Source organism: Ovis aries, chromosome 9, assembly GCF_016772045.2.
Source record: "Ovis aries strain OAR_USU_Benz2616 breed Rambouillet chromosome 9, ARS-UI_Ramb_v3.0, whole genome shotgun sequence".
In the NCBI taxonomy this organism is placed as follows: Eukaryota; Metazoa; Chordata; class Mammalia; order Artiodactyla; family Bovidae; genus Ovis; species Ovis aries.
The window spans coordinates 86045917-86064655 of NC_056062.1; the positions used below are offsets into that span (position 1 = coordinate 86045917).

General features: G+C 38.2%; 1 protein-coding gene across 13 annotated transcripts in view; it reads right to left on the bottom strand.

Moving 5' to 3' along the window:
• SLC26A7 (solute carrier family 26 member 7) overlaps nt 1-18739 on the bottom strand; it is a 215392-nt gene that overhangs the window by 71804 nt on the left and 124849 nt on the right. For 11 of the 13 annotated variants that reach the window (XR_006060883.2, XR_006060884.1, XM_042254498.2 and 8 more), the window contains 3 exons: nt 16705-16857; nt 12054-12136; nt 419-566 (listed from right to left, as the gene is read on the bottom strand). Coding sequence is in view for 11 of the 13 variants with exons in the window: in XM_042254498.2 (XP_042110432.1) it covers nt 419-566; nt 12054-12136; nt 16705-16857 (384 nt within the window). In the remaining 2 variants the exon portion in view is untranslated. The remainder of the gene's footprint in view (nt 1-418; nt 567-12053; nt 12137-16704; nt 16858-18739) is intronic. The other 2 variants (XM_042254500.1, XM_060393522.1) reach the window with 1 other exon arrangement.

The following is an 18739-nucleotide window of genomic DNA, read 5'->3' on the forward strand; positions in this document are numbered from 1 at the left end:
AGATTCAGAAACATTCTCAATAAAATCTGCATCCTTTGTATGCTGAGAAGCCCTTTCATCCTTTAGTTTTTCACTAAGAAGAGTAATAGTGTTCTTTGTACTTTGAAATCCGAATTTTTTTTAAAAGTTGGCATGCAATCATAAATATATTTAGATTTTCTCCTAAAAACAAAAGGAACATCAAGATATCCCTCTATTTAAAAACAAAAGTGTACTATAACCAACCCACAAAGCTCAGATTTTCACCTTTCTATCAATGATTTACAGATTTTTGTTTTGGCTTGTGCTATCCATTCTTGTTATACACTTAGGGGAGCTGTATTTTTCATAAGTTCAACATTTTCAGCATCTGGGAGTACACGTCAAAATGACACAGTAGCTATGGAGAGGTGTGGAGAGGGACTGGGACATACTACACCTGATTGTCATCAACTGAGTATCTGAATTTTTTGGCAGATCCTTGCGCAAGAGCCAGTGAGGCCACATAGCCGACAAGTGCCACTCCAAAGGCTTCAGTGATGACCGCAGAGAGGATGTTCATTGGGGGAGCTCGAGGTGGAGGAATTCTGTGAAAGAAAGACCATATCGAACTCATCAACTCATATGTAATTTCTTTAACAACTTGCAGCGAATTCAACTATGGTAATGACTCTGAAGTTGACACAAAATACATGAAACACCCCTGAGAAAACCAAGCAGCCTTGCCCTTAGAAGCCTTTTATTCTCTACATTTTTTGGAAAAAAGCAAAATCACAAAGCACACCATAGAGAGAGCACCACACATTTAACTTTCATTTACTTCCAGGAAATTTAAGTTATAGCACAGAAACTTTGACTCAACAAAAATTTCCTGCATCAGAACTAAAGCAAATCCAGAACATTCTTTTATTGAATCTTTTGAAACATTTATGTGGCTGGCACTAGAAACTGTATTTCCTGCCTTGAATACCACAGTACTGTATGCAAACACTAGTTTACTGTGAGCTATGATTCTTTGAGCTAATCCTTAAGTTTGCCATTGAGTTAATTATGTTTTTAACTTGACCCTTTCATGGTGCACTTAATGATTGTTAAAAAAAGAGACAACAGGCCCACTGTGGAGTCATTTGTGCTAAGCCCCATGTAAGCAAATCAAGAATTAATACCTAACTTAAGTGAAGTTTTACCTTATTCCAGGAATATAACCTGAGTCAGTCAGCCTGGAATTACCTGGTCAACACCAGTGAGGTAATGTGCCCTTCCATATCCCACAGGAAGGTGAACTTACCTGAAACAATCCACTCTGCTAAAAACTCCCTTTTCCTGTCCTCCTGACTATAACTCCTTTTGTTTAGCTCTTCAAAGAGGCTTTTGATTTGGTAGATGGGCTGCTGCTCAATTAAGGAATTACTGAAGAAACCAAATAGACCTCTAAGTGTACTTAGTTGAATTTTATTTTGTGACTCTATGTACCATATGTTATGAAAAATATCTATATAGGCTCCATCTACCCTCTGTTGCAAAACATGGGACAACTTAAGAGCTAACACTGTTTCTCAGTTTTACTTTTGGTTTTTTTTTTTATTGCAGTGTAGCAGACTAACAACGTTGTGATAATTTCAGGTGGGAAGCAAAAGGACTCAGCCATGCATACATATGTATCCACTCTTTCCCAAACTCCCCTCCCATCCCGGCTGCCACTAATATTGAGCAGAGTTCCATGTGCTATGGAAGGTCTTTGCTGGTTACCCACGTTAAATACAGCAGTGTGTACATGCCCATCCCAAACTCCTTAACTACCCCTTCCCCAATCCTTTTCCCCAACAACCGTAAGTTTGTTCTTTAAGTTTGCGAGTCTCTTTATGCTCTGTAAGTACATTTGCATCATTTTTTTAGGTTCCACATATCAAGGCTATCATACAATATTTCTCCTTCTCTATCTGACTTACTTTATTCACTATGACATTCTCTAGGTTCATCCATGTTGCTGCACATGACATTATTTCATTCCTTTCAATAGCTGAGTAATATTTCATTGTCTACACATACAATTATCCATTACTGTCAACAGACATTTAGGTTGCTGCCATTTCTTGGCTAGTGTATACAGTGCTGCAATGAACACAGGTTGCGTGTACCCTTTCAGATTATATTTTGCTCCAGATATATCCCCAGGAGTGGGACTGCAGGGTCATATGTTAGCTCTGTTTTTAGATTTTTAAGAACCCTCCATACTGTGCTATATAGTAGCAGTACCACTACAACACATTCACACCAACAATGTAGGAGGGCTCCCTTCTCTCCACACCCTCTCCAGCACTTACTGTTTGTGAACGACCATTGTGGTTTGATGATAGCCATTCTGGCTGGAAAATGATCAGGGGAAGCCTGGCATGCTGCAGTCCATGGGGTCACAAAGAGTCACGTGACGGAGTGACTAAACAACAAATTCTGGCTGGTGTGAGATGATACCTCACTGAGGTTTTGAATTGCTTTTGTCTAATAATTAGTGATGTTGAACATCTTGTTATGTGCTTCTTGGTCATCGGTATATCTTCTTTTGAGAAATGTCTATTTAGGTCTTCTGCCCATTTCTAAACTGGATTATTTATTTTAATGCTGTTAAGTATCATGAGCTGTTGGTAAGTTTTGGAAACTAACTCCTTGTCAGTCACATTCTTAGCAAATATTTTTTCCCAGTATGTCTTTTCTTTATTGTTTCCTTTGCTATGCAAAAGTTTTGAGTTTAAGTACATCCTATTTGCATATTTTTGTTTTTATTTCCATATTCTGGGAGACAGATTAAGAAAGATATTGCTGTGATTTACATCAGAGTGCTCTGCCTATGTTTTCCTCTGGGAGTGTTATCGTGTTCATTGTCATATTTAGATCTTTAAACCATTTTGAGCTTATTTTTCTGTATGATGTCAAAGAATGATCTAATTTCACTTTTTAACATGTGGGCTTTGCTGGTGACTCAGAAGGTAAAGAATTCACCTGCTATGTGGGAGGCCTAGGTTCAGTCCCTGGGTTGAGAAGATCTCCTGGAGGAGGGCATGGCAACCCGCTCCAGGACTTCCCTGATAGCTCAGCTAGTAAAGAATCCACCTGCCAAACAAGAAACCCTGGGTTGATTCCTGGATCAGGAAGATCCCCTGGAGAAGGACTCCAGTATTCTTGAGCTTCCCTGGTGGCTCTGATGGTAAAGAATCTGCCTGCACTGTGGGAGACCTGGGTTAGATCTCTAGGTTGGATCTCTGGAAGAGGGCACGTGAACCCACTCCAGTATTGCCTGGAGAATCCCCATGGACAGAGGAGCCTGGTGGAATACAGTCCATGGGGTAGCAAAGGTTTGGACATAACTAAGCAGCTAAACACACAGCACACAAATTTCATTTTTTACATGTCGCTGTCCAATTTTCCCAGCACCTTTTGTTGAAGAGACCATCTTTCCAACATTATGTTGTCTTGCCTCCTTTGTCATAGATTAATTAACCAGAAGTGTGTGAGTTCATTTCTGCACTTTCAATCCTGTTCCATTAATCTATGTTTCTATTTTTGTTCTAGTCCCATCCTGTTTTGATTTGTAGTATAATCTGAAATCAGGCACATGGTTCTTAGAGCTCTTTCTTTTTCAAGACTGCTTTGGCCATTCTGGGTCTATTGTGTCTCCATACAAATTTTAAGATTTTTTGTTCTAATTCTATGAAAAATGCCACTGGTGATTTGATAGGGAGTGCACTGAATCTGTAGATTGCCTTGGGTAGTATGGTAATTTAGCCAATATCGATTCTTCTAATCTACAAACATGTTATATCTTTCCATCTCTTTGTGCCTTTGATTTCTTTCATCAACATCTTATAGTTTTCTGAGTATAGGTCTTTAGTCTCTTCAAATAATCTTATTCTTAGGTATTTTATTCTTTTTGGTGTGATAATAAATGGAATTGTTTCTTGAATATCTCTTACTAATATTTCATTGTTAATGTATAGAAATGCAAGTGATTTCTGTGTATTAATTTTGTAACTTGCAAATCTTTGTTGTTGTTGTTCAGTTGCTCAGTCATATCTGACTCTTTACGACCCCATGGACTGCAGTGCAGCCTGCTTCCCTGTCCCTCACTATCCCCCAGAGTTTGCTCAAATTCATGTCCATTGAGTTGGTGATGCCATCCAACCATCTCATCCTCTGTCATCCCCTTCTCTCCCACCTTCAATCTTTCCCAACATCAGGGTCTTTTCAAATGAGTCAGTTCTTCGCATCAGGTGGCCAAAGTATTGGAGTTTCAGCTTCAACATCAGTCCTCCCAATGAATATTCAGGACTGATTTCCTTTAGGATGGACTGGTTGGATCTCCTTGCAGTTAACAGGACTCTCAAGAGTCTTCTCCAACACCATGGTTCAAAAGCATTTATTCTTCAGTGCTCAGCCTTCTCTACCGTCCAACTCTCACATCCGTACATGGCTACTGGAAAAACCATAGCTTTGACTATAAGAACTTTTGTTGGCAAAGTGATGTTTCTATTAGCTTTGTAACCTGCAAATCTACCAAATTCATTGATGATTTCTAGTAGCTCTCTGGTAGCATCTTTAAGATCTTCTGTGTATAGCATCATGTCATCTGCAAGCAATGACTGTTTTACTTCTTCTTTCCCCATTTGGATTCCTTGTATTCATTTTCTTCTCTGATTACCGTGGATTGGACTTCCAAACTGTGTTCGATAAGTGGAAAGAATGGAATTCTTGTCTTCTTCCTTATCTTTGAGGAAATACTTTCAGATTTTCACTGTTGACTATGATGTTAGCTGTAGGCTTGTCTTATGGCTTTTTATTATGTTGAAGTGTATTCTCTCTGTGCTCACTTTCTGGAGACATTTTAGCAAAAATAGGCGCTGAATTTTATTGAAACCTTTTATGTATTAACTGAGATGATCATGTATTTTTTATTCTTCATTTATTGATGTGGTTTATCACACTGACTGATATGTAGATCTTGAAAAATACTTGCATCCCTGGTATGAAGCCCATTTGATCAATATGTATGATCTTTTTAATGTATTGTGGGATTCAGATTGCTAGTATTTTGTTGAGAATTTTTGCATCTATGGTCATCAGTGATATTGGCCTGTAATTTTCTTTTTTCATGGTATCTTTTTCTGGTTTTGGTATCAGGGTGATGGTGGCCTCATAAAATGAGTTTGGAAATGTTCCTTCCTCTGCAATTTTTTGGAACAGTTTCAGAAGGATAGGTATTAGCTCTTCTCTAAATGTTTGATAGAATTTGACTGTGAAGCCATCATGGCCTGGATTTTTGTTTGGTGGGAGTTTTTTATTCACAGTTGCAATTTCAGTATTTGTGATTGGTCTGCCATATTTTCTGATTCTTCATGATTCAATCTTGGGAGACTGTATCTTTCTAATAATATGTCCATTTCTTCAAGGTCATCCATTTTATTAGCATACAGTTGCTCATAGTAGTCTTTTATGATCCTTTGTATTTTTGTAGAGTCAGTTGTAACTTTTCTCACTACTAATTTTATTGATTTGAGTCTTCTCTCTTTTTTTTTCCTGGATGAGTCTGACTAAAGGTTTATCACTTTTGCTTTTCAAAGAACCATCTCTTAACTTCATCAATCTTTGCAATTATTTTCTCTGTCTCTATTTCATTAATTTCTGCTCTGATCTGTATGATTTATTTCCTTCTACTTAACTTCAGGTTTTATTTGTTCTTTCTCTAGTTGTTTTAAGTGTAAGGTTAGGTTTTTTTCCTTGTTTCTTGAGGTAAAAGTGGTAGGAGTATATTGCTATAAACTTCTTTCTTAGAACTGCTTTTGCAGCATCCCATAGGTTTTGGAAGGTTTAACTTTCATTTTCTTCAGTGATCCATTGGTTATTTAGTAGCACATTGTTTAGCTGCCATGTTTGTGTTTTTTTTATATAGTTTTTTTTTTTAAATTGGAGGAAAATTGCTTTACAATACTGTGTTGGTTTCTGCCCTACATCAAGATGAGTCAGCCACAGGTATACACATGTCCCCTCCCTCCTGAGTCCCCCTTCCCATCTTCCACCCCATCCCAACCCTCTGGCTTGTCACAGAGCACTTCATTGAGCCCCCCGTGTCACACAGCAAATTCCCACTTGCTCTCTATTTTACATTGGTAATGTATATATTTACATACTATTCTCTGTTTGTCCCACCCTCTCCTTCCCCCACTGAGTCCACAAGTCTTTTCTCTATGTCTGCATCTTCACTGCTGCTCTGCAAATGGGTTCTGTTTTGAGGTGCCCCTGTGTTGGGTGCATATATATTTATAATTGTTTTATCTTTTTCTTGGACTGAATTATTGATCATTATGTAGTGTCCTCCTCGTCTCTTACAACAGCCTTTGCTTTGAAGCCTATTTTTTCTGATATGAGTATTGCTGCTTCAGTTTTATTATGATCTCCACTTGCAGAGAATACATTCTCCCATTCCTTTACTCTCAGTCTGTCAGTGTCCCTAGGTCTGCAGTGGGTCTTCTGTAAACAGAATACATATGGGTCTTTTTTTAATCCACCCAGCAAATCCACTGTCTTTGGTTGGTGCATCTAATCCATTTACATTTAAGATAAATATCAATATGTATGATCTTATTACCATTTTCTTAGTTGTTCTGGGTTTATATTTGAAGGTCTTTTCCTTCTCTTAAGTTTGTGCCTAGAGAAGTTCCTTTCAGTTCAGTTCAGTTCAGTCGCTCAGCCGTGTCCGAATCTTTGTGACCCCATGAATACAGCACGCCAGGCCTCTCTGTCCATCACCATCTCCTGGAGTTCACTCAGACTCACATCCATCGACCCGTGATGCCATCCAGCAATGTCATCCTCTGTCATCCCCTTCTCTTCCTGCCCCCAATCCCTCCCAGAATCAGAGTCTTTTCCAATGAGTCAACTCTTCGCATGAGGTGGCCAAAGTACTAGAGTTTCAGCTTTAGCATCATTCCTTCCAAAGAAATCCCAGGGCTGATCTCCTTCAGAATGGACTAGTTGGATCTCCTTGCAGTCCAAGGGACTCTCAAGAGTCTTCTCCAACACCACAGTTCAAAAGCATCAATTCTTCGGCACTCAGCCTTCTTCACAGTTCAACTCTCACATGCATACATGACTACTGGAAAAACCATAACCTTGACTAGACGGACCTTAGTCAGCAAAGTAATGCCTACTTTTGAATATACTATCCAGGTTGGTCATAACTTTTCTTCCAAGGAGTAAGCGTCTTTTAATTTCATGGCTGCAATCGCCATCTGCAGTGATTTTGGAGCCCCCCCAAATAAAGTCTGACACTGTTTCCACTGTTTCCCATCTATTTCCCATGAAGTGATGGGACCGGATGCCATGATCTTAGTTTTCTGAATGTTGAGCTTTAAGCCAACTTTTTCACTCTCCTCTTTCACTTTCATCAAGAGGCTTTGTAGCTCCTCTTCACTTTCTGCCATAAGGGTGGTGTCATCTGCATATCTGAGGTTATTGATATTTCTCCCGGCAACCTTTATTCCAGCTTGTGTTTCTTCCAGCCCAGCGTTTCTCATGATGTACTCTGCATATGTTAAATAAGCAGGGTGACAATATACAGTCTTGACGTTCTCCTTTTGCTATTTGGAACCAGTCAGCTGTTCCATCTCCAGTTCTAATTGCTGCTTCCTGACCTGCATACAGGTTTCTCAAGAGGCAGGTCAGGTGGCCTGATATTCCCATCTCTCTCAGAATTTTCCACAGGTTATTGTGATCCACATAGTCAAAGGCTTTAGCATAGTCAATAAAGCAGAAATAGATGCTTTTCTGGAACTCTCTTGCTTTTTCCATGATTCAGCAGATGTTGGCAATTTGATCTCTGGTTCCTCTGCCTTTTCTAAAACCAGCTTGAACATCAGGAAGTTCACAGTTCACGTATTGCTGAAGCCTGGCTTGGAGAATTGTGAGCATTACTTTACTAGCATGTGAGATGAGTGCAATAGTGCAGTAGTTTGAGCATTCTTTGGCATTGCCTTTCTTAGGGATTGGAATGAAAACTGACCTTTTCCAGTCCTGTGGCCACTGCTGAGTTTTCCAAATTTGCTGGCATATTGAGTGCAGCACTTTCACAGCATCATCTTTCAGGATTTGAAACAGCTCAACTGAAATTTCATCACCTCCACTAGCTTTGTTCATAGCAATGCTTTCCAAGGCCCACTTGACTTCACATTCCAGGATGTCTGGCTCTAGATTAGTGATCACACCATCATGATTATCTGGGTCGTGAAGAGCTTTTTTGTACAGTTCTTCATGTATTCTTGCCACTTCTTCTTAATATCTTCTGCTTCTGTTAGGTCTATACCATTTCTGTCCTTTATTGAGCCCATCTTTGCATGAAATGTTCCCTTGGTATCTCTCATTTTCTTAAAGAGATCTCTAGTCTTTCCCATTCTGTTGTTTTCCTCTATTTCTTTGCATTGATTGCTAAAGAAGGCTTTCTTATCTCTTCTTGCTTTTCTTTGGAACTCTGAGTTCAAATGCTTATATCTTGCCTTTTCTCCTTGGCTTTTCACTTCTCTTCTTTTCACAGCTATTTGTAAGGCCCCCCCAGACAGCCACTTTGCTTTTTTGCATTTCTTTTCCATGGGGATGGTCTTCATCCCTGTCTCCTGTACAATGTCACAAACCTCAGTCCATAGTTCATCAGGCACTCTATCTATCAGATCTAGGCCCTTAAATCTATTTCCCACTTCCACTGTATAATCATAAGGGATTTGATTTAGGTCATACCTGAATGGTCTAGCGGTTTTCCCTACTTTCTTCAATTTGAGTCTGAATTTGGTAATAAGGAGTTCATGATCTGAGCCACAGTCAGCTCCTGGTCTTGTTTTTGTTGACTGTATAGAGCTTCCTCATCTTTGGCTGCAAAGAATATAATCAGTCTGATTTTGGTGTTGACCATCTGGTGATGTCCATGTGTAGAGTCTTCTCTTGTGTTGTTGGAAGAGGGTGTTTGCTATGACCAGTGCATTTTCTTGGCAAAACTCTATTAGTCTTTGCCCTGCTTCATTCTGCATTCCAAGGCCAAATTTGCCTGTTGCTGCAGGTGTTTCTTGACTTCCTACTTTTGCATTCCAGTCCCCTATAATGAAAAGGACATCTTTTTTGGGTGTTAGTTCTAAAAGGTCTTTTAGGTCTTCATAAAACCGTTCAACTTCAGTTTCTTCAGTGTTACTTGTTGGGGCATAGACTTGGATAACTGTGATATTGAATGGTTTGCCTTGGAGATGAACAGAGATCATTCTGTTGTTTTTGAGATTGCATCCAAGTACTGCATTTCAGACTCTTTTGTTGACCATGATGGCTACTCCATTTCTTCTGAGGGATTCCTTCCGCAGTAGTAGATATAATGGTCATCTGAGTTAAATTCACCCATTCCAGTCCATTTTAGTTCACTGATTCCTAGAATGTCGATGTTCACCCCTGCCATCTCTTGTTTGACCACTTCCAATTTGCTTTGATTCATGGACCTGACGTTCCAGGTTCCTATGCAATATTGCTCTTTACAGCATCGGACCTTGCTTGCATCACTAGTCACATCCACAGCTGGGTATTGTTTTTGCTTTGGCTTCATCCCTTCATTCTTTCTGGAGATATTTCTCCACTGATCTCCAGTAGCATATTGGGCACCTATTTGTTGCTAGTGAGTTCTCTTAATTTTTTGTTTGTCTGTAAAACTTTTGATTTCTCCATCAAATCTGAGCAAAGTCATGCTGGTTAGACTATTCTTGGTTGTAAGTTTTTCCCTTTCATTACCTTAAATACATTGTGCCATCCCTTTGTGACTTGTAGAATTTTGGTTGAGGAATCAGCTGTTAATACATAAAACATACAAGGGTATGTGTCATGCTTCCCTTGTTGCTTTTAACATTTCGTTTGTCTCAAATTGTTGTCAGTTTGATTGTTATGTGTCTCAGTGTATTCCTCCTTGGGTTTATCCTAACTAGGACTCTCTGCACTTCAAGGGTTTGGTTGATTATTTCTTTTCCCACGTTAGGGAAGTTTTCAACTATTATCTCTTCAAACATTTTCTCAGGTGCTTTCTCAGTCTCTTCATCTTCTGGCACCCCTATAATGTGAATGCTGGTGCATTAATGTTGTCTCAGAAGTCTCTCAGGCTGTCTTCGTTTCTTTTCATTCTTTTCTTCTATATTCTGCTTTGCTGCAATGATTTCCACCATTTTCCCTTCCAGGTCACTTATCCATTCTTCTTCCTCAGTTATCCTGCTCTTGATTCCTTCTAGTGGATTGTTCATCTCCATTTCTTTGTCCTTTAGCTCCTCTAGGTCTTTGGTAAACATTTCTTGTATCTTCTCCACTCTTTCCCCAGGACCTTGGATCATCTTCACTATCATTCTGAACTCTTTTTTCTGAAGCTTTCCCTCTCCACTTCATTTAGTTGTTCTTTTAGTTTGATTTTATCTTGTTCCTTCAGCTGGAACATAACCCTCTGGCTTTTCATTTTGATTAACTTTCTGTGGTTGTAGTTTTTGTTCTTGAAGTTGGTGGGATTGTAGTCTTCCTGCTTCTTCTGTCTGCCCTCCTGTGGATGAGGCTAAGAGGCTTGTGCAACTTCTATTTCTCAGTTTTAAACAACTGTTTAAAATATTTCTTCCAACTATTACCCAGTCATTGTCTTTTTTTTTTTTTTTTGAAAACCACTTGAGCCAAAGTATCATTGTTTATTTATCCCTGATGATGCTATGTGACACTTACCTTCTGTCTTTAAAGAAAAATCCCTCTGGGGCAAGAATAGAAGAAAAGGGGGAAATAATTTATGTTGATGTAATATTGAGCATGTAAACTGAATGTTCAGCACTTTCACAGTAGCAGTTTTATTAAATTCTCCCCACAATCCCCAGATCAAGTACCATGAGTGTAATGTATAGAGAAGAAAACATTCTAAAAAATGTATCTTAATCACAAAGTGATGGTAGAGCTGGGATTCAACCTCAGCTCCATCTCTTATCAATGCCATGCTTTTTCTATGATTCTTTAAGAAGATGAGTTTGTAAAAGTCACTCAAAACAAAGGATAACTAGACTAGATGAAGGAGAGGCATGGTATTTTTTGCCCACTCCCTCAAGTTTAATCCTACGTCAAACTGATTCGTACCATTACACGCCTAAGACATATACATAAAAGTGTTTCAAACTGTAAGAAATTTTGTTTCATGAAAATCAAGCTTGCCTAATTATTAATAATGATAAATTAACCTGTAGGAATAAAAAAACAATAAACTGAATTTGAAGGTAAAGTAGAGAACCCTTCAGAAAACACAAGATGATTCCAATAATCACTATTGGCCTATGTCTGGAAGATAAAAATATAGAGAAGCCAACAACTCTAATTTTGCCCCAAATCTATAAATATTGGTGTATAGCACAGCCCATTAAAAGAGAATGATTCATAAGACATCCTCTTTCTCCCCTAAGATGATGTTGCTTTCTTTCAGGATATATTTGGAAAATTATTTTGTGCTTTCAGGGTGAACACGTTTTCCTTTTGTTAATCTTCTCTTCGTGTCCAAAGGAAGGCTTTAAGACAGGTGGGAAACATGCTCTCATTTCTATTTCCACTCTCTCTTTCACCAGTGCCTACCATTCATGTCTATATGTTTTCTACTTAAGATGATGCTTGTGTATTTTTACTATATTTTAAGTGAAATAAAAATAGTCATAGGAATGTGTGAGTAGAAGAGGGAAGACTAGAGCATGACTCTAATTTGGAAATTCAATGTTCTGCTTTCTTTTTCAAATGATGTGTATTAATAATCTCCAAATCTTTTACTTGAAGCAATACTGTAAAAAATAGTTATCAACTTCTCAAATAATAGATATATACTTAAAGAAGTTATTTTTCTTTATTGTGAACTGCTTCTATCACTGTAAAATAGAAATTAACTAGAATTTTGTACCACATATAGCCTTTGAAAGAAATAAAATTCATACCCACCTACTCCCCATTTGCTTCCTCCATCAACAAACAAACAAAAGGAAAGAGAGAAAGAAAAAAGACTACATTACCCTTTTGGAATATGACCAACTACTTCTAATCCGTATGTGTTTTCCATATTGGTACAATAGCAAGTCAAAGATGTAGCAATCATCTGTGTGGTTCCATTTGAAAAAGAGAAAAATAAAATTATTCCTGTCTCTCAAACATCTTAAAACTATTTTTAAAAGCAAACATCACTCATGTGCTCCACGATTATCAACAGTAATATAATATTTGCACAGATTTTTAAAAACTAAGAAAATATGTAAATAAAAAAATCCCTCTGAGATTTGAGAGCACTTAATCTGCAGTCTCAAAAACTAAATGGCATTACAATAATACAACTTTTATCATATCCTTTCCAGTTATAGCAACCCAATTATGTCTGATTTTGAAGAGGTGCAGAATACAGAATATACAAATGTGTGTTTGTGTGTGTGTGTGTGTGTGTGCATGCACACAGATACCACAATCCAACCTAAATACTTGTCTCTCATGATACGAAAGAATGTTTTAACTCAGAACATTTTCCTTTCACTGGAGTAGTCACAAAAGAGTTTAAGACACTGCATCAATATTCCTAATGTAGGTTAGTAATTGATGGTTTACAGTCTCCTTGAATAATCTTTAATTTTGAGCTTTTGCTATTTCTTGAAGAAAAATATGCTAGTTAATAATGTGTTGAACCCAATATTTTTTGAATTACCTCCCTGGAGTTTCAGGAGCCTGACCTTCTATTGTATGACATACGGCAAGCAAGGCCTTGTATTCTCTGCAAGTATCCACAGTCCCCTTTAAAGTGTATGTTCAGAATTCTGTTCAGGACTTGTTTTCACCAGTCATATTACCTTAATGTTTTCCATCCATTTTCACATTCTCTTCATTCTTTTGATTATTTAATAGGTACTGGTTATTTCACAGGGTTATCTATCAGTTTGATATCTGTTCAATCATTTCTATACTATGCTTCTTTGTTAAAAAGAAACACACTAATTACCTAAAGTATAAATTTACCATATACATGGTCAGAAAAAAGGTATAAAAAAAAATCACACTAGCAAAATAAGGAATATCTAACAATTCCAATAATATTACTTTGTAGGGATTTTTACTATATATTTCTCTTCTCTATGATGATATTTAACTGACTTTATAATATTTCTTAAAACATTAAATAGACTTAAAAAACAAAGGAGACGAGAATTTTTTTAAAGGCAATAAAACTCAAACAGGTAACAGTTTCAAACTTTATAAATATTATGACATAATTGTACTTTCTAAATACAATAGTAGTAAAAAATTCAGGCTATTAGATTGGAATCAGAAGTATTAATGTATTCAAAAATTTCTACATTTAATACATTTTAATTGCTAATAATTTTCATGAAATATTTATATCATCAGAAAATACTGTGAGCTATAAAAGAAAATATACCATAGCCACAAGATGCTGAATCCTTATTGAAAATGGAAGAATGCATGGTGTTCAATACATATAGCCAATATTAAAATTAAGTAACTTAAGTCACTAACTTTGTCTTTCAGATAGTGCTTTAGAAGGTTCTAATCTGCCATCTTCCAACTGTAACTCTTCTCATAAAATGGGAGTTTTGTGGGGACAAGGGGAGGTACCTAACTCAAACCTGGGCTCATATTTCTGGATCATACACTGAATTCCCAGGAATCTATAATTTCCTGCCAAAGTCTGCTTCCAGATACCTTCTCCAGGTCTCCCCTTCCAGCATGGTCCAAGGAAAGGCCAAGGGACAGTTGTGTGGGTGAAAAGTGGAGATATGTTCAGAGTTTGGGTGCTGGGGCAAAAGTATCCATGTGTATACTCATGAATCTCATTGCAGGTGAGATGATGCTGTGAAAGTGCTGCACTCGCATGCTAGCAAAGTAATGCTCAAAATTATTCAAGCCAGGCTTCAACAATACATGAACTGTGAACTTCCAGATGTTCAAGCTGGATTTAGAAAAGGCAGAGGAACCAGAAATCAAACTGCCAACATACACTGGATCATCAAAAAGCAAGGGAGTTCCAGAAAAACATCTACTTCTGCTTTATTGACTATGTCAAAGCCTTTGACTGTGTGGATCACAACAAACTGTGGAAAATTCTGAAAGAGATGGGAACACCAGACCAACTGACTTGACTCTTGAGAAACTATATGCAGGTCAGGAAGCAACAGTTAGAACAGGACATGGAACAACAGACTGGTTCCAAATAGGAAAAGGAGTATTAAGGCTGCATATTGTCACCCTGACTATTTAACTTCTATGCAGAGTACATCATGAGAAATGCTGGGCTGGAGGAAGTACAAGCTAGAATCAAGATTGCTGGGAGAAATATCAATAACCTCAGATACGCAGATGACACCACCCTTATGGCAGAAAGTGAAGAGGAACTAAAGAGCCTCTTGATGAAAGTGAAAGAGGAGAGTGAAAAAGTTGGCTTAAAGCTCAACATTCAGAAAGCTAAGATCATGGCATCTGGTCCCATCATTTCATGGGAAATAGATGGGAAACAGTGGAAACAGTGTCAGTCTTTATTTTGGGGGGCTCCAAAATCACTGCAGATGGTGATTGCAGCCATGAAATTAAAAGACACTTACTCCTAGGAAGGAAAGTTATGACCAACCTAGATAGCATATTCAAAAGCAGAGACATTACTTTGACAACAAAGGTCAGTCTAGTCAAGGCTATGGTTTTTCCAGTAGTCATGTATGGATGTGAGAGTTGGACTGTGAAGAAAGCTGAGTGCCGAAGAATTGATGCTTTTGAACTGTGTTGCTGGAGAAAGCTCTTGAGAGTCCCTTGGACTGCAAGGAGATCCAACCAGTCCATTCTGAAGGAGATCAGTCGTGGGTGTTCTTTGGAAGCAATGATGCTAAAGCTGAAACTCTGATAGTTTGGCCACCTGATGCGAAGAGTTGACTGATTGGAAAAGACTCTGATGCTGGGAGGGATTGGGGGCAGGAGGAGAAGGGGACGACCGAGGATGAGATGGTTGGGTGGCATCACCAACTCGGTGGATGTGAGTTTGAGTGAACTCCGGGAGTTGGTGATGTTCAGGGAGGCCTGGCGTGCTGCAATTCATGTGGTGGCAAAGAGTCAGACACGACTGAGCAACTGAACTGAACTGAACTACTCCTTGGAAGGAAAGTTATGACCAACCTAGAGAGCATATTAAAAAGCAAAGACTACTTTGTCAACAAAGGTCCATCTAGTCAAAGCTATGGTTTTTCCAGTAGTCATGTAAGGGTGTGAAAGTTGGACTATGAAGAAACCTGAGCACCAAAGAATTGATGCTTTTGAACTGTGGTGTTGGAGAAGACTCTTGAGAGTCCCTTGGACTGCAAGGAGATCCAACCAGTCCATCGTAAAGGAAATCAGTCCTGAATATTCATTGGAAGGACTGATGTTGAAGCTGAAACCCTAATACTTTGGCTACCTGATGCGAAGAACTGACTCATTGGAAAAGCCCCCGATGCTGGGAAAGATTGAAGGTGGGAGGAGAAGGGGACGACAGAAGATGAGATGGTTGGTTGACATCACCAACTGGATGGACATGAGTTTGAGTAAATACCAGGAGTTGGTGATAGACAGGGAGGCCTGGTGTGCTGCAGGGGTCACAGTGACCATGGGGTCGCTGAGTTGGACACAACTGAGCAACTGAACTGAGGTTTATATACATATAAATAAAGCCTACACTATTTCAATAGTATGAAGTGATATTTCAATGGGTGAAATTATTTAGACACTACTTGTCACCAATAAAAAGAAACTAAAGCCAATTAATAATAAGTAAATTAGAAGACTGGTTTGCTTAACATTTCATTTTCAATGTAATGCTTTGTTTAGTTAAGAGTTCTCATCAGAAAGTCAAACCAGACCTCTGTAACAACCTAGAGGGGTGAGAAAGAGTGGGAGGTGGGAGGGAGTTTAAAGAGGGAGGGGACATATGTATATCTATGGCTGATTCATGTTGATGTATGCAGAAGTCAAACCCTTATTGTACAGCAATCATCAATCAAGCAAAATAAATAAATATAATTTTTTTTAAAAGAGTTCCCATTAGAGGCTCTTAAAATTTCAAAATGTGTTTTTTAATTTCATAAGCCTTAGAAGTAAAGTACAATTTGTTACTTTGCCAAGTATAGCAACAAAAATATCTTAGAGAATCAGCCTTGGCCACTGAAAATTATGAGAATATCCTTTCAACAAAGAAAAACTAGGTCAGTAAATATAATAAATCTATCAACCATTAATGGACATTTGTTGATTTATCACATTTTATGCAGCATATAGATGCCATATCAAAAAGATGTGGTTTTACTTTTTATTGCTTTATGGAGAATCATGCCAGAGATTTTTTGAGTCCCATCCTTAAAAATGTCTCCATATTTAAAATTTTAGGCTATATGTTCTCTTATTTATCTGAAAATATACAAGCATATGAGAAATTCTGCAAACATTAGAAACATGTGTGCCTCTTTTAAATTATCGACTCAAAATATTTCCTGTCTTTACATGAATGTGTAGCCAAATTAGTCCTGTTTTAATGAGAGACAGGACTAATTGTGGGTTACTATGGACAATAAGGTGTGCCTTTGCACATTATCCACAGCAGTTTCAAGCACTGCAGAGAAGAAAGTTAAACGTTCATTTTGTACTTACCAAAACTAAGTCAACAGGAAGAACAATTTTAATTTTCCTCTTAAACTGTTCATTCAGCTCTTTAACCAGCACAAGCACCACAATGCTTAGCAAGGATAAGAGCAGTGCTTCCAGTCGCACAGACTTGATGTTCTTAAAGATATATGCATAGATCTACAGTAATGAGGAAAAATACAAACAAATTTCAGGGTCATTCACAATATACCAAAATTAAAACCTGGCCCCAGCTGAACTCTGTGATGTCTTGCAAAAAAATAGCTGAAAGGGAGAGGAGTGAAACAGTGGGGCGTAGAAAGGTATATCAGTCAGGGCTGATACAGATAAGGCTACGATTCATTTGCATGTACAGACTTGCTTTCCCCTTGATTCGTCCACCAAACTCAGTATTCCTTCCTACACAAGGACAGAACAACACTTCCAGCTCCTTCTCAGTCACTTTAATGGGCAGAGATCTAAAACTCATTAGCTATATGCAGATTCACTATTAAGAGCAAATAAGGGCTCTCAAATAACTATAGGCTCTGTTAAGGGCTTCCCTGGTGGCTCAGCAGTAAAGAATCTGCTTTACTCTTGCCTAGAGACACTCACTCATTGGAAGAAAAGCTATGACTAACCTAGACAGAGACTACTTTGCTGACAAAGGCCCGTCTAGTCAAAGCTATGGTTTTTCCAGTAGTCATGTATGGATGTGAGAGCTGGACTATAAGAAAGAAGAACACTGAAGAATTGATGGTTTTGAACTGTGGTGTTGGAGAAGACTTTTGAGAGTCCCTTGGACTGCAAGGAGATCCAACCAGTCCATCCTACAGGAAATCAGTCCTGGGTGTTCATTGGAAGGACTGATGTCAAAGCTGAAAGTCCAATACCTTGGCCACCTGATGCGAAGAGCTGACTCATTTGAAAAGACCCTGATGCTGGGAAAGATTGAGGGCAGGAGGAGAAGGGGACAACAGAGGATGAGATGGTTGGATGGCATCACCGACTCAATGGAGATGGGTTTGGGTAGGCTCTGGGAGTTGGTTTTGAACAGGGAGGCCTGGCGTGCTATGGTTCATGGGGTCACAAAGAGTCGGACACGACTGAGCGACTGAACTGAACTGAACTGAGACCTCAGAGAAGCAAAGATAGTTCATGTATGTATGGATAAATAAGTAAACTATTTCATCAGAACCAAGCCAATCTGTTTTGTAAAATATGAGTTAAGCTCACTTTGAGACTATACTACTAGTAATTCTTTAAATTGTCCATTTAATATAATTTGGCATGAAATAAAAAGTACATTGGTACACATAAACAAATCAATTTTGAGATATTTCAAAGAATGAAATAGCCTATCAATCATATATATATACTATTTTTCATTATTTTCTTTAGCAAGAAGATTTTTCTGAAGCACTTAACAGACATTTACACACACAAACACATTTATACATATACATTACTTTATAATGTGTTTTTTTTTCTGATTTTGCCATTCTTAATACTTTTTTTTTTCAATGATGGAGTCTCAAGTCCTAAAATAGTATCTGGCAGATATCAGGCACTCTATAAATATTACTGAATTAATAAAAGCTTTCACTTAATATGGTAATAGTAGCAAATGTAAATAGGAATAGCTTTTACCCTGAATAAGCATAATAACACAGACAGAAAGAACTCATATTCCTCTTTTCTCACTATGAACACTTGTTGTTGTTCACTCCCTAAGTCATGTCCAACTCCTCGTGACCCCATGGACTGCATATGCCAAACTTCCCTGTTCTTCTCTATCTCTTGGAGCTTGCTCAAAGTCATGCCTATTGGGTTGGTGATGCCACCCAACCAGATGGGCCTTTAAAAAGGTAATTAAGTTAAAATGATCCCTTTAGGGTGGGCCCCTATCCAATCTGACCAGTGTCTTTATAAAAAGAAGAGATGAAGACAGACAGAGAGACACCAGGAGTGCACATGCACAGAGGTCCTTCCATGCGAACAGGCAGGAGGATGCTTATACACAGTGAAAAAGAGGCCTCAGAGCAAACTAGTCCTAAGACAC